The sequence below is a fragment of the Fomitiporia mediterranea genome (genome assembly GCF_000271605.1).
Source record: "Fomitiporia mediterranea MF3/22 unplaced genomic scaffold FOMMEscaffold_2, whole genome shotgun sequence".
In the NCBI taxonomy this organism is placed as follows: domain Eukaryota; kingdom Fungi; phylum Basidiomycota; class Agaricomycetes; order Hymenochaetales; family Hymenochaetaceae; genus Fomitiporia; species Fomitiporia mediterranea.
In genome coordinates this window covers 3060304-3073636 of record NW_006760387.1, presented here as the reverse complement: position 1 = coordinate 3073636, position 13333 = coordinate 3060304, and the positions used below count along the sequence as shown (strand labels likewise).

The following is a 13333-nucleotide window of genomic DNA, read 5'->3' as shown; positions in this document are numbered from 1 at the left end:
GCAAAATGACGTACTCCTTCCATTGAGCTGAATCACTTCGGACCGCTCATCCAGCGCTGGTTACCCACTTGCTGCGCCCACAGCGACTTGCCTGCCGTCCACAACGATGGGCTTCCGGGACTACGTAGCAGCGGTGCTTGCCTTCAAAACAATTCCGGTGATGGTTGTTACTGTTGTCGTTTATGCTGCGATCTATCTCTCCATAGCCATTCTTGATGATCTACCGTCTGTTCCGTCGGCGAGAAACCAACTTGGATTGAATGTTGATCAGGCGTATGCTGATCTGCATAAAGTGGGTTGACGATTCCCATTTGCATATTGAGTTGGTTTGGGGTACTTACGTTGTTTTTGCACGTTCGAACAAGATTGCCGGACTTCCTCACCCGTACAACTCACACCAAAACGACGTCGTACGGGAATATATTCTCGATCGCGTACAAGACATAGCCTCCCACTCATCCTTCGTCACAATCGACGACGACCTCACGTCCAACGTAACGTTCGGACAAACATGGGGATCTGACGGTGGACTAGCAGCGTACTTCGAAGGGTCGAACATTCTTGTGAAGGTAAATGGGAGACTACCGCAATTGGATGGAGTTTTGTTTTCAGCGCATTTTGATTCGGTGTCGACTGCGCCGGGGGCGACGGATGATGGGATGGGAGTGGCTACGTTGATTGCGCTTGTGGAGCATTTCTCGAAGAAAGGGAATCAGCCGAAGAGGACGGTTGTGTTTAATATTAATAATGCGGAGGAGGATGGGTTGTATGGAGCGCATGCGTGAGTACAGTTGAGTTTGTGTCGGTTTATAGAGTGATTTGTTGAATATGTTTATAGCTTCCTTGAGCATCCTTGGTTTAACCTTACTGGTGACTTCGTGAACCTCGAAGGTGCAGGTGCCGGCGGGTGAATTATCTCTTCTTTTACGTTTTTGTGATTCTTGGAAGCTCATTGTGACGTAGCCGGCCCCTACTACTCCGGACAACATCCACCCGACTCGCAAAATCCTGGAAGCACGTCGCTCATCCGCATGGTGTTGTCATAAGCGCAGACGCGTTTAACCGTGGTCTCGTACGGAGTGGAACTGATTACACCGTATACACTGCGGCAGGGCATGGAGGCATTGACTTTGCATTCTACCGGCAACGTAGTAAATATCATACGAAGGAGGATGCTATCCCTTCACTTGGAGGAAAAGCTGCATTGTGGAATATGATGGAGTCAACTCTACTTGCTAGTCTTGCACTTGTAAACGATGCGAATAGCGATATAGGGTCAAAGAACTCGCCAGTTTATTTTGACTGTATGTTTCTCTCGCACAAATGATGTGTTATTCATTACTGACTGAGTGTTGTTAGTGTTCGGAGAAGCGTTTGTCACCGCATCACTCAAGACATTCTACATCTTAAACATAGTCATGCTCGTAGTCGGACCTTTGCTAGTAGGATCGTTAGTTTTCACTGTGTACAAGATGAAGAAACTGTATTGGTCGCCAAGGGGCTGGGGACGTACCCTTATTTCTATTATTATTGGTGGCGGCCTGTCAATCGGACTTGGAATGATCTACGTACGCGTAAATCCTTTTGTAAGTTTAGCATTCATTTCCTTGGCTTCTCTTCCTTTCTACAAATAGCTGAAACGCGCCTTATGAAGATCGCCTACTCCTCTGCTACAGCTGTGTTCATCTCGACTCTTTCACTAAGTCTTCTCTCGGCTTATGTCGTTTTGGAGATATTCGCGTATTTCCTTCCGGTTCCGCAACAGAAGTCGATGGCGTTGGTCGAATGCTATATTTTCTGGTGGATTCTCCTTGTGGTGGCTACCGTGCTTGTTGATAAAAGGCGTATTGCGGGCATGTACTTCGTGACGTTCTTCCATGCGAGCACGTTAGCTGCGCTATTACTTGGCTTCATCGAACACTTTACATTACCAAGTGCGCAGGAAGGCAGTAGTCGAAATGCTACAGCTGCAGTTAACGACGACGATGATGGGAATGATGGAGCTGAACCCGAGGAGTCGACTGAACGTACGCCATTGCTAGGCGAAAATGGTCTGGCGATCAGGAAAAGCGAGATTGATGAAGATAACGTTATTGGATTATGGTTCTTGCAGTACTTGCTTGCTGTGCCCTTCCCTGTCATCTTGATCACGCAGCTCGGTGTTATGTTGATGAACGCGCTCCCTCAGACGTTAGCGGATGGTAGTCCGGCAAAGACGATCTACCTCAGTATCTCGATCATCTCGATATTGAGCTTCGTCCCCCTCCTTCCTTTCGTACACAAACTACATCGGACGATACCCTATGCACTTGTCGTCGTGCTGATAGTCACCATCCTATACAACGTCTTCGCGTTCCCCTTCTCCGAAAACTCCCCCTTCAAAATCTTCTTCCAACAAACTATCGATCTGGAATCGGGAGAGAACACAGTTCGGTTGAGTGGTATGGAACCTTGGTTGTCGAGATGGATTGTTCCTGAGGTACCTTCTTCGTGGGGCTCAACAACAGCTGATACGTGTGGACATAAAGATGATTTGAGGTATGGGATGCCATCGTGTAGGTGGTCTGGTCTCGAACCGCATGTAGCGACGAAATCGCCCGAGAAATGGATTACGGTGAAGACGAATGGAACTGCACCGGGGATGGGAACGATCTCTATCTCGGGACTCGAAACACGCAATTGTCGGGTGTATTTCGATAAACCTGTCACTACTGTGAGCGTCCAAGGGTCTTCGGGAACTGTACAGGAAGAGTTCCCATTACCCGAAGATGGGATACGGGAATTAAGGCTCTGGAGTAGGACATGGGGGAGGACGTTTGAAGTAAGCGTCGCTTGGAACGTCGACGCTGAGGATGCCGACGGTGACAGTGATAGTGAAGAAGAAGAGAGAAATGCGGACGCACAGGCGTTGACAGGACGCGTAGCGTGTGAGTGGGCTGAGAGCGCTGGGATACCCGCACTTGAAGAGGTGGTGAGTTTCTTACCGAAGTGGGCGGGGGTGACGAAGAGGACGGATGGGTTGCTCGAAGGGTATAAGACGTTTAGGTTGAGTTGAATTGGGTTGAGTTGTGATAATAATAAATTTGATTGGACGATGTGACCAGGTTTTCTTGGTTAAGTACCCTTTTCTCGCTTTTCAGTCTGCACAAAAGAATCGTAAGTAACTATGCATGTCCATTTTTTTTTACATGTTTCATCCTTGCACAAACGTGTACTTACTTCAATTCTCATAACATTTTTTCACCCTTTTTTAAATGATGTAATGTAACAGTGTACTTTATTGTATTATAAACTAGACTTTGTTGTTGTGGGTACTGTACAAGGTAACACAAATGACATAGCAAGTGTTTCTCAGAGATGCCTTCAGCTCAGATTAAGGTCTTGAATCTAATGATTGACCAAATCCAACATATATTATATTTAGTCTTTGTGTCCTGTATACAGCAGATAGACCTCTCAAAAATATTTTGAACTGTATCCCCACATTATAAGGTAAGATAGGTTTTGATTTATAATAATAGTAATTGATTCCACGTTGTAAATGGGCTTTGTTACAAGCACTACAAAACTTCCAACCTTTCTTTATATTCTGAGATTGGACTTGCCATCAAGCGGCAGCTAAATGGTAGAGTTTCAAGGCTCAAGGTAAAAAAAGGCTAGTACCTAATGCTCTTATATATACACTTGAAATCTCTATTCAAACCTCGGTGGCTATACAGGAATATACAAAGTCCAATCAATACAAAGGTGAAGCAAAGCAACGCGCAAAGCAAGACAACAAACACATACTAGCACACACGAAAGAGATGTCGAACGAATCAAAGTAAAATACAATGTTAACCTTTCATAACCGTGACAAAACATGATCTCGTCGCTCTAGGAATTCGAAACGCTCATGCGCAACTAGGTCGTCAATATCGGTAAATGACTTGGAGCAGTGTAGCCATTTGCACTTGTAAGGTTGGGAGGGATGCTGGGCATTCCGGGGATGCGAGGGGACGTTGTCAAAATTGCCATGAAGAACGTTAGAAATCGTGACCACATCGAGTTGTCCAGCACCGTCTCCAGCGATAAGGTCCAGCACAAGGCCGACATGGCGGGCGTCTGGTCGTGCGGAAGCGTCCTTTCGCGAACAGGCCACGAGAAGCGTCCAGACTGCATCTGAGATGCAAGAGTCAGACGGCCTCTCAAAATGATCATCCCACGCATGGATCTTCATAAAAACAGCTGCATTATTCCACAATTCGGGAAATGGAGGCCTTCCAGTCAGGACCTGTATAGATTATTACGTCCGATGCAGACTTTATAGATTTCCTAAACGTACCTCAAGGATTGTCATCCCGAATGACCAGATGTCTGAAGCTGTGGTCGTTCGAACCGGTCTATCTTCTGCGGATGCCCTTACTAGTTCTGTAGCCATCCAGCGACATGAACCATTAATAGTCTGAGTGGTAAATCCCTTCGTCTCACAAATACGAGAAAGGCCAAAGTCAGCAAGGAGGGCTTGGTGGTTGTCGCTGATAAGAATATTTTGCTGTATGGGAGTAATACAGTTTGCTTCTGAGTGTTCGAGCACACAGTGAATATTTTCAAAAACATACAGCTTTGATGTCTCCGTGCACGACAGGAGGTTCAGCTGAATGGAGAGCAAACATTGCAGCTGCCGTGCCAATTAGCTTCAGGGGTATATCCATGTGAGCTTCGTCTGACCGATGTAAACCAGAAGACAATATGACTCACAATGCTCATCCGGTCAGCATCAGGATGACAGTCTATGTACTTCTTTGAATCCCCATGCGCACAGAAAGGTAGAACCAGGCCCTTGAATTCCGGATATTCAAGGATAGGGTTATCGCAGAAGCCGAGACTTCGTAAGACGTTTGGATGCGACACGCTCTGGCTAGCCATAATTTCACGTCTCCATCGCTTCAGGCATACTAGGTCATTGAAATGAACTAAGACAACAACACAAATCTACATACCTGCAAAATCTTCGTCCTAACCTGAGCACGTTCCACATCCTGACTAGACAGAATGGCGTGCAGGGCAGGAAACTTCACAGCAACCTAGATACATCTTGATGAGGATGTGGATAAAGAAGCAACGGTAATGAGCGCACGATCTGGTTTTCAGCCTGACATGAGATGAGGAGTGCTTTGTGAACTACTGCAAAGCCACCATGCGCGAAATTGATAGGGTCTAAAGCTTTGAGAAAATGTGTCAGATTCTGCATAGTAATAGCGAAAGAAAGAGGCTAGATGGGTGCTCACAGGGGAGTTGTAGGATTTCAGAATAAATAGCTGGAGTTTGTAAAGGTAGTTCGAGATGCAGTGGCGAAAGTGATGAATGTGGTAATGTGTCATTGCTTGAAACTTTAATGAAAGCCCGCTTCTCCGCGCTTAGTAATCTGCATTCCTACCGGATTTGGAAGGGTAGGTTGTCTAGTATTAACATCATTCGCCTAAGATAGTAAGGATCGACAGTTTCCCCACCGCCTTTGCGCAGCAGCACGGAGCACCCAACCCGCGCAGGTTTTCTACGAATTTTTTCAATCGCATTTGAATACTAACTACCACTGCCACCATATCTTGCCGCCTTCTTTTCCATACAATAATAATAGCTGGACACGTGCACGCATCGTTGCCTCCTCTCCTTCGCCCTGGATGCATTCGCACGTCACCCACTGTTTCGATTGAAGAGATTCGAGAATGTGATAAAAGGCGAAAAAGGAGGCATGCAGCTACTTTCGGTCGCTCGTCATGCGAAGAATCAACTCACCAATTCAACTTCCATCAGCATGCTTCGCACCGTCGCTCTCCCCCAATCACTGCCTCCTGCCAAGCGGGGTTGAAGCCCCCCGTGTCCTGACCAAGTATGGGTGAAATTTGGTGCTCTAAGTAACTGCAAATTTGAGCTCGACAGAATTAACGGATATTTTTTCATCGAGCCGTGTCCCTCTCCGATACCTGCACACCTTGATGCTCTGTACTTTCGCAGCCCACCATCGTAATATGGTCTCCACTGGTCATGAGGAGGTTCCTCGTTCAGATGACGATTTTTCCATCAGTGTACACATTCGGACCAGCTGCACAAGATAAGGATTTCCTCAGGTATGTCAAGGTTAACATCTCTCCTGGTGGGCGTGTGTTCGAAGGCTGACGAAAATTTTACGATGGAAGAAGCGTAAGCGCTCGTATCTCCACACCTTTTGTGCCCTTCAAGCACGAATATCTGTCTGCGCCACTTCTCTGCATTGTTGGTGGTAACAACTTTTGCAGCGCGCTGGGATGCTCCAGATTACGATACAGTTTTTCTAAAAAATGATAACTGAATGACCTATCCACAAGCATCATTGACGGTCCTTGGCGGACCGTCACCACTTGCTCTCTACCCAGTATTAGTCGCCGAGGCAGTGTTCGTCCTCATATGTGAAACGCTGCGAGCAAAACCGTGCTTGGATGGGTGGATCTTTGGGTACCTTGTTCCAATCAGATAGATTTAAGATATAGCTGCTTCCCTAACTCAGACGGAGAAAGCATCGTAAACCCAAATCATGGAAGAGAGTAAAACATCTCCTGCATCCAGCGTCCAGCATCCAAATCGACTCTTTATATCCTTTGAGCCTTGTCACTGCCCATGCTTTGTAATGACCGCACCCGTCTACGTCTTAGGAATGCTGGGCGCCTGACACAGTTTTGGTCTCACTTCATTGAAGCTTGGCAGGTTCCTCGGCCTCGGAATGGTTCATCAGAACGACTCAGATGTATTGCTGCTAAAAGGCTTATTCGATCCATTCACAAAGACGGTGACCAATCAGTCTCACTTTCTGCAATGCTGCAGCCAATGTAGACTATCTTTGCTAGCTTGCTCAGTTGGGATGACTCAATACAAAATCGTATTGTAAACTCAGAGGAACAAGTCTTTGCTATGTTCCAATGCTACACACCCACAACAGACTATTCTGTTACCAACAACGATTTCGATAATCATTCACCTTTCATGGACCTGAATTTCAATGTTCCATATCTTAATGCCTTATTGTCAGACATGAATATAGCATTTACAAGATTTGCAGACAGAAAATCTTTGATTCCTTAGTTGTTTGAAATACTGTCTGAGACTTGCTAGTGTCTTCAATGGCTTCTGTAAACTTGTATTGTCTACTCTGTCTGTCATGTACAATTCATATTACAGTATTTGACAAAAGTATTGTACATTAGTATTTTACAAACTTCTTTCTTTATTAAAATTATTATTATATTAGCTTATATTAAATAAATGCTGTATTATTAAAGTAGACCTTGTGTATATAATGTTAGTATAATAATTAGACTTAATACTTACTTATAATAATTAATATACTTTAATTTAAGAAAATGTGTCTGTGTATTTCTTTTAATTACTTTTAATAATTTTATTATATTACACATTTGTATTAAAAAAACTTGTTATATTAATATAGTAATTTAGTATTTAGTATACTGTAATCCTTGTCAACACTAGTGTAGTAATGTCAACCATTACACTAAAAGGCCAGTATAATCACTAATTAGTAATCCTTACTCTGTACTCTATATAAGTACATGTTATCAAATTGAGATACTGCCCCCAACAGTAGCCTTTCACATGTGGTAAGCTACCAAGCTTACATATACCCTCCTTGAGCCTTTGCTAATACATTAACTTGTCTGAGCATACTAGTATACAAACTTGTAATATACTCATTATTTATTTAATACTATTCCTCCTGTAAAATCCTCCACAGTTCATTAATGTTCCTTGGAAGTGGATTTTGAGCTTGTACTTTATTGTCAAGATAGTGCCAGACATGTTCAATAATGTTCATGTCTGGGCTTGAAGGGGCCTAATTGAGAAGTTTGATTTGTTTTTCTTGTAACTATTTTAACATTACTTAAGATTTATACTTTAGATCTCTATCCTGCTGAAAGAGAAACTTGGCACATGGAATGTTGTAGTCAGAAAGGGTGCTAAGAAGTGATTTGTTGAGGATTTGAATGTATTGGCTAGAGTCCATATTCTTTTCAATATGATGAAGACAGTTAACACTATGTATAGTAATACATTCCTAAACTATAAGATGTTCACCACTATACTTAATGACCTTCTTTACATTCTTTGCATAGAGTGACTCCCCCTCCCTCCTGTACACAATATTCCTTCCATCCTGCTTGAATAGATCGATTTTTGTCTCATCTGAGAAAATAACCTTTTCCTACTTTTTAAGAGTCTAAAACTAATATTTGCTAGCCTAATATCTCCTGCAAGTAATATGCTTCTTAGACAAGTATGGTTTAATGAGAGGGACACAGGCCACTATTCCATATCCTTTGAGAGCACAACAAATGGTTTGTACAGAATCAGACAGGAAGTACTTGCATTTAAGGTTGCTAGAATCCTTTACTTTGCCTGAAGCAAGTAAATAGACAGTATAGCATACATTATGAATGTCAAATTTGTGTGGACAGCCTGGTTTGGGTTTGACATAGTATAGGTTAGGGTTTTTGAGCAGCTTGCAGTAGTTCTGGGAGACTGTTGATGCATTACAACTGAGTTTTCATGCAATTTCAATGTTGCTCAACCCTTGACTCTTCCAGTCCAAGATATGTTGCTTTTTTGTTAGTGTAAGATATGGAGCCATTTTAGCAGATCCAGAGTAGTCTGAATTGAGTAAAAGACAGAGTATTATTGATAGTAATGGAGTACTAGTATGGCACAATGTTTTGCAGCATGGCACAACCAAAAACAAAAAAAATGCACATGACCATTTACACAATCTCACAAGTTTTCTCCTATTTTAGAATATATATAGTTATTTTTTTAACTCATTTTTTTTGCTATATTATACAGTAAATAATAGTACTTATATCTCATAATTATAGTTCTTAGTTGTCTGTATATAATCTTTTTTAATTAATAGATTAGGTCTGTGCAATACTTTTGTCAAATACTGTACTTATGTGTGTGTTGCCTCGACATGTGACCCTCTCCCGAGGCGACTGTAAGCAGAATGTATTAAATTCTTCATCCATCAGTAATGAACCGCAATATCCGTGTATGTCAACATCTACAAGTAGTGAAAGGAAATCCTCGGCAAACGCAATTCCAGTACGTGTTGTCTATTTCTATCCTCACGTTTCGAAGCACAATCAATCGAATCGGAAACCTCCGTCGGCGGTAATGGATTGTCCTTCAGAAACGCAAACATTATAAGCATCCAGAGATTACTGGCGATGATTGAACGACACTACCATTTATGAAGAAAGACTCGGGTTTCGCCAAGTACGAAATTAGGCTGGCAATGTCCTCTGGCTCCCCCAGCGGTGCATTTGCGATCGGACCGATCACATCGGCGACAGCGAACTAGAAAATCATAAGCCTACAAGTAGCGTTCATTATGATGCTTACAACCAACCTCCTTAGAGTCCATAACTCCGGTTACTTGAAGATGATTGTTAGTATGCCCGTCATGTGCGAACAAAATTAGTCAGGCAGGCCTTACAGGCTCCCGTACGGATGGTCCCGGGTGCATATGCGTTTACGGTAATGCCGTGTCTACGTAGTTCAATAGCTGATGACACAGAAAATGGACGAGCAGTCAACTGCATCAAGACACTGGAAAAGGTAAGGAGGAATGAAGGACTCACATGCAGTCTGTACTATACCACGCACAGCAAACTTAGAAGCAACATAAGCAACCAGGTTTTGCTGTCCTATATAATTCACTACAGTCAGATAGACGACAGGTCGCAAGATTGTTTCTGTAACCTTGTTTCCCTAATATAGAGCTTGCTCCTGCACACACGGATCATTATTAGCTTGGAATATTGGCTGAAACGTTAGATTAGGAAGGACAAACCTATTAGCCTTCCGCCGCGACCTTGCTTTACCATCTGCACAGCGGCATATTTGAAACACATGAAAACGCCGCGAGCATTAACTCCAAGAACACTGTCGTAGCTCTCGACGCTAGCTAATGGTAACATCTACTGATTAGTTACGTTAAACTGCTACCGGGTTGGAGACCTACTATGAAGAAATGAACAAAGTTGAGAAATTGCTGCGTTTGCAACCATCTGATACTCGGGTTAGTTTTGTGCAGAAAATTTACAGTTGGGGATTGTACAATATCCACGCTTCCCAGCTCCTGGACTGTTTTCTCGACAATGGCAATGACATCTGCCTCAGATGATATGTCCCCTGGAACTGCAATTGCACAACGACCTTTCTTGCGTAGTTCATCGACGACTGCATCGATCTGATCTTGCTTTGAAACAAGGTCATTCACCGCGACGTCGATACCGTCGTCAGCAAGCCTGTGTGCTATAGCATATCCAATACCTTGTGCACTCCCAGTGACGATTGCAACACGTGGTGTATAGCTAGTGAATGGAGTCACAGGTGTCGCCTGGTCGTCTCGAGTGAATAGAGAGCCCATTACAAGATGGTGGTAGAGGGATAAGCGAATGGCAGGGAATCGAAGTCCAAAATACAAATTGATGCTTCGGAGCCAGTTGGCTAAAGGGGCGAGCGAGCCGGAAATTATGAGCTTTAGATAACGGGATGATACTATACTGTATGAAGGAGTCAAGACCCGCTATCATACTGCTTTGATCCCGACGGCGCCGAAAGGATGGGAAGCAGGGGTAACATTGTAGAGTGAGCGCTGATTCAGAGAGGCAGTTTTTTTACTCTGCTAAGGAAAAGATAGAGCTATTTTGGGCGAGTATTTTTAGTATTTATCGTCGTCCCGTCGCAACCATACATTAAAGCTAAATTAGAGTAGATTCGCGTACGATGAGGTACACGATTTGATCAGACGTACCAGTGTCGTAACTTCGGAGGAATGAGCCGGAAGAGCAACACGTGTGTCGGTCGGATGTGACTTCCATCGAGGGTGAACCTGCTTGTGATTATAACGCGATGTCCTGCCTTTTCGAGTATCCACACTCTGACTATACTTCTACTCTATCCCGTAGCTTCAAAAGCGCGTCTATGCAAGCTCATTATGCATCCCAAAATCCAACGCGACTCTTCGAACTTGAACGCCCCGTACTATGCCTCCGATACGTGAGCCTTCTTATGGCGAAATGACCTTTGTCCATCACATAGGTAGGTGTCCCTTGTCGTATTTGCCTTTGCAATAGTACTCAAGCAACACGCAGGTACAATGGATCCTCGTAGCCATGGAGATCACTCTAGCTTTTCGGAGTATTTACACCAATCGCTGAGCATTGCTTCTGAGCGATCCACGATCCCACCGACCTCAAAGAGACGTCGTTCACCCAACGCGTTTATCCTCTTTCGGTCTCACCTCATCGCAACCGGGAAGGTTCCTCCAGATATAGTTCACCAGAATGACGTATCGCGCTACGCTGCGGAAGTATGGAAGTTGAAGTTGACTCCATCTGAGCGTGCGGTATTCTTCAAGAAGGCGCAAGAGGAGAAGGTCCGGTTTGACATCGAGGGGCCCAAGACGCCTGCAAAGAAGAGGAGAAGCAGGGCGAAAAAGACATGCCAACCGAGCCCATCAATGTCGACCGCACATCCTCGCCGTCCACCTAGTCCTACTTCCCCCTTGGACACTCCGTTCGATTCAACGGACACGTTCTCCTCACCCTCGAATATTTCGCATCTGTCACCGCAGAGCTGTTCTTCACTGATCATTTACCCTATTCCACCAGTAAGTCGTACCTTTTGGCTGTGATGTGCCGGTTCACTTAAGTCATCAGTAGGTCGGTGATGCATCACTCCCGTTCTCTGCACCACAGGCAACGCATACTATTCCTCCCAGCTTATTCAACTGGGATTTCCCGGTAGACAATACTTCCATGTGCGTGGACGAACAATGGTCGCCTATGTCCTTCAACATTGAATCAACTGCAGCCGCCTCCAGTGCTGCTTACTACTTCGATAGTAATATGCCTCTCACGGATCTGGATTTCAATGCCCTACATCTGGACTTTAGTTTTACTATATCGGACCTGGATTTATCATTTCTCGAATCTGCGCCTTCATATCTTCTTCCCTCGTCATTCGTGAATCACTTCTAAAACCTCGCTCTTGACTTCCCCTGTCTGAATCGCTGGAGCTTCCCATTTCATGTGCTTATCACTGTTCCCTTCTTGATAATTAGTATATTGTCTTCCAAACCTCCGAACACTTTGGAGAATACCCCTCCATTTGAAAACTTTTCAATCTGTTGCCTGTTTGATCCTATTCCAATCAACTACACTTCATGCTCGTTTTATTCGGTTTCGATGGTATAATTCTGGATTATGAAATCTGCACACGTGGACTGCCATTGTCGTTTCCGATGTACACAATATGAACTAGTATTGATCTTTTCGAAGGCGGACTGTTATAAAATGTGCATGGTGGTGTTCTACTAGCCATGCCACAACATTGACAAAATCGAAATTTTCGACTCGAAAAATGCTCTCTTACTTGCATATGGTCGCGAAATGTCACGGCCATGTGATTGAAAGTCACAAGCTTTTTGAATTTCCGTGCGAGCTGGTCAAGCGCCGTCCAGTTTAACATATTTTCTGTATTTCACCCAGAAACGCTCACTTTAAGGGTATTTGCAGTCTATAATTACTAAAACTCATTATTATTTCACAAAAAAAAATACTATTAGAAAGGTCTTCATATTAGCTACAAAACATATGTTTTAATTTTTTGCAAAATTAAAAAATAAATATTTTATTGAATTTACGCGTGAAGGACTCAAAACTGAGCGTTCGACGTGATTCACCAGGGATCCACTCTCCCACGAACCACCACCACGAAAATTATTCAAAAAATACCAATAAATTGCTACTACATCTACATCATTAATAAAAGACCAAAAATTACTCAATATACTTCTATAATGCTACTAGTGTAGCATACTATCAAATATATAAAAGAAAAAACAAAATGAGCTACTCAAAATGAAGGTGTTGCAATTGCTTACAACCCCTATTCTTACTCGTCAATCTTCTTTTACTTTTCTGCCTCCTCTCTTTACTAAGGTCACAACTAACTCTATTAGTGATTCTCATTTATAATCTCTCTATACTGTTCATGATGGATTTCTACTGTGAAAATAGCATCTTCTCCCGTGTACCCATGTTCCCTTACCTCTCAAGAGCTCATATACTTTTTGTCTCATTTCTGGTACACAGTTGGAGAAGCATTGAGTGTCTATTGCATTAGTAGTTCCCTGAACATTGCTGGACAGGGTGGTTTCTTTATTATAGATAAATTACCCTGTATTTGTACAATAGACCAGCAGCCCTGGTGTTTCTTTTTAGGGACCTATACCAGGAAA

General features: G+C 43.4%; 4 protein-coding genes across 4 annotated transcripts; 2 read left to right on the top strand and 2 right to left on the bottom strand.

Annotated features, from left to right (window-relative positions):
* Window positions 1-69: 69 nt before the first annotated feature.
* Window positions 70-3268, top strand: FOMMEDRAFT_138619 (Zn-dependent exopeptidase). Its single transcript, XM_007263010.1, has 6 exons — window positions 70-292; window positions 366-781; window positions 839-907; window positions 964-1304; window positions 1360-1586; window positions 1655-3268. Exons 1-6 carry the CDS (start codon window positions 107-109, stop codon window positions 3053-3055), a joined length of 2640 nt encoding a protein of 879 aa, XP_007263072.1. The 5' UTR covers window positions 70-106; the 3' UTR covers window positions 3056-3268.
* Window positions 3269-3844: 576 nt separating this feature from the next.
* On the bottom strand, window positions 3845-5233 carry FOMMEDRAFT_165501 (kinase-like protein; the record flags this gene model as incomplete). The annotated part of the gene is made up of 6 exons (XM_007263009.1): window positions 3845-4273; window positions 4325-4534; window positions 4602-4676; window positions 4741-4926; window positions 4983-5066; window positions 5120-5233. 6 exons carry the CDS (start codon window positions 5231-5233, stop codon window positions 3845-3847), a joined length of 1098 nt encoding a protein of 365 aa, XP_007263071.1.
* A 3992-nt stretch (window positions 5234-9225) lies between these two features.
* Window positions 9226-10456, bottom strand: FOMMEDRAFT_75685 (NAD-binding protein; the record flags this gene model as incomplete). Its single annotated transcript, XM_007263008.1, has 6 exons — window positions 9226-9381; window positions 9498-9589; window positions 9666-9731; window positions 9878-9991; window positions 10049-10094; window positions 10145-10456. 6 exons carry the CDS (start codon window positions 10454-10456, stop codon window positions 9226-9228), a joined length of 786 nt encoding a protein of 261 aa, XP_007263070.1.
* A 732-nt stretch (window positions 10457-11188) lies between these two features.
* Window positions 11189-12307, top strand: FOMMEDRAFT_144696 (uncharacterized protein; the record flags this gene model as incomplete). Its single annotated transcript, XM_007263007.1, has 2 exons — window positions 11189-11701; window positions 11754-12307. The coding sequence occupies 2 exons, from the start codon at window positions 11189-11191 to the stop codon at window positions 12069-12071; spliced, it is 831 nt and encodes a 276-aa protein (XP_007263069.1). The 3' UTR covers window positions 12072-12307.
* Window positions 12308-13333: the final 1026 nt, after the last annotated feature.

Bases quoted from the DNA above. Each gene is read 5' to 3' on its own strand.
- FOMMEDRAFT_138619 (XM_007263010.1), top strand. From the start codon at position 107: ATGGGCTTCCGGGACTACGTAGCAGCGGTGCTTGCCTTCAAAACAATT. The intron at 293-365 runs GTGGGTTGACGA...CGTTCGAACAAG, and splicing joins CGTATGCTGATCTGCATAAA to ATTGCCGGACTTCCTCACCC. The intron at 1,305-1,359 runs GTATGTTTCTCT...GAGTGTTGTTAG, and splicing joins CTCGCCAGTTTATTTTGACT to TGTTCGGAGAAGCGTTTGTC.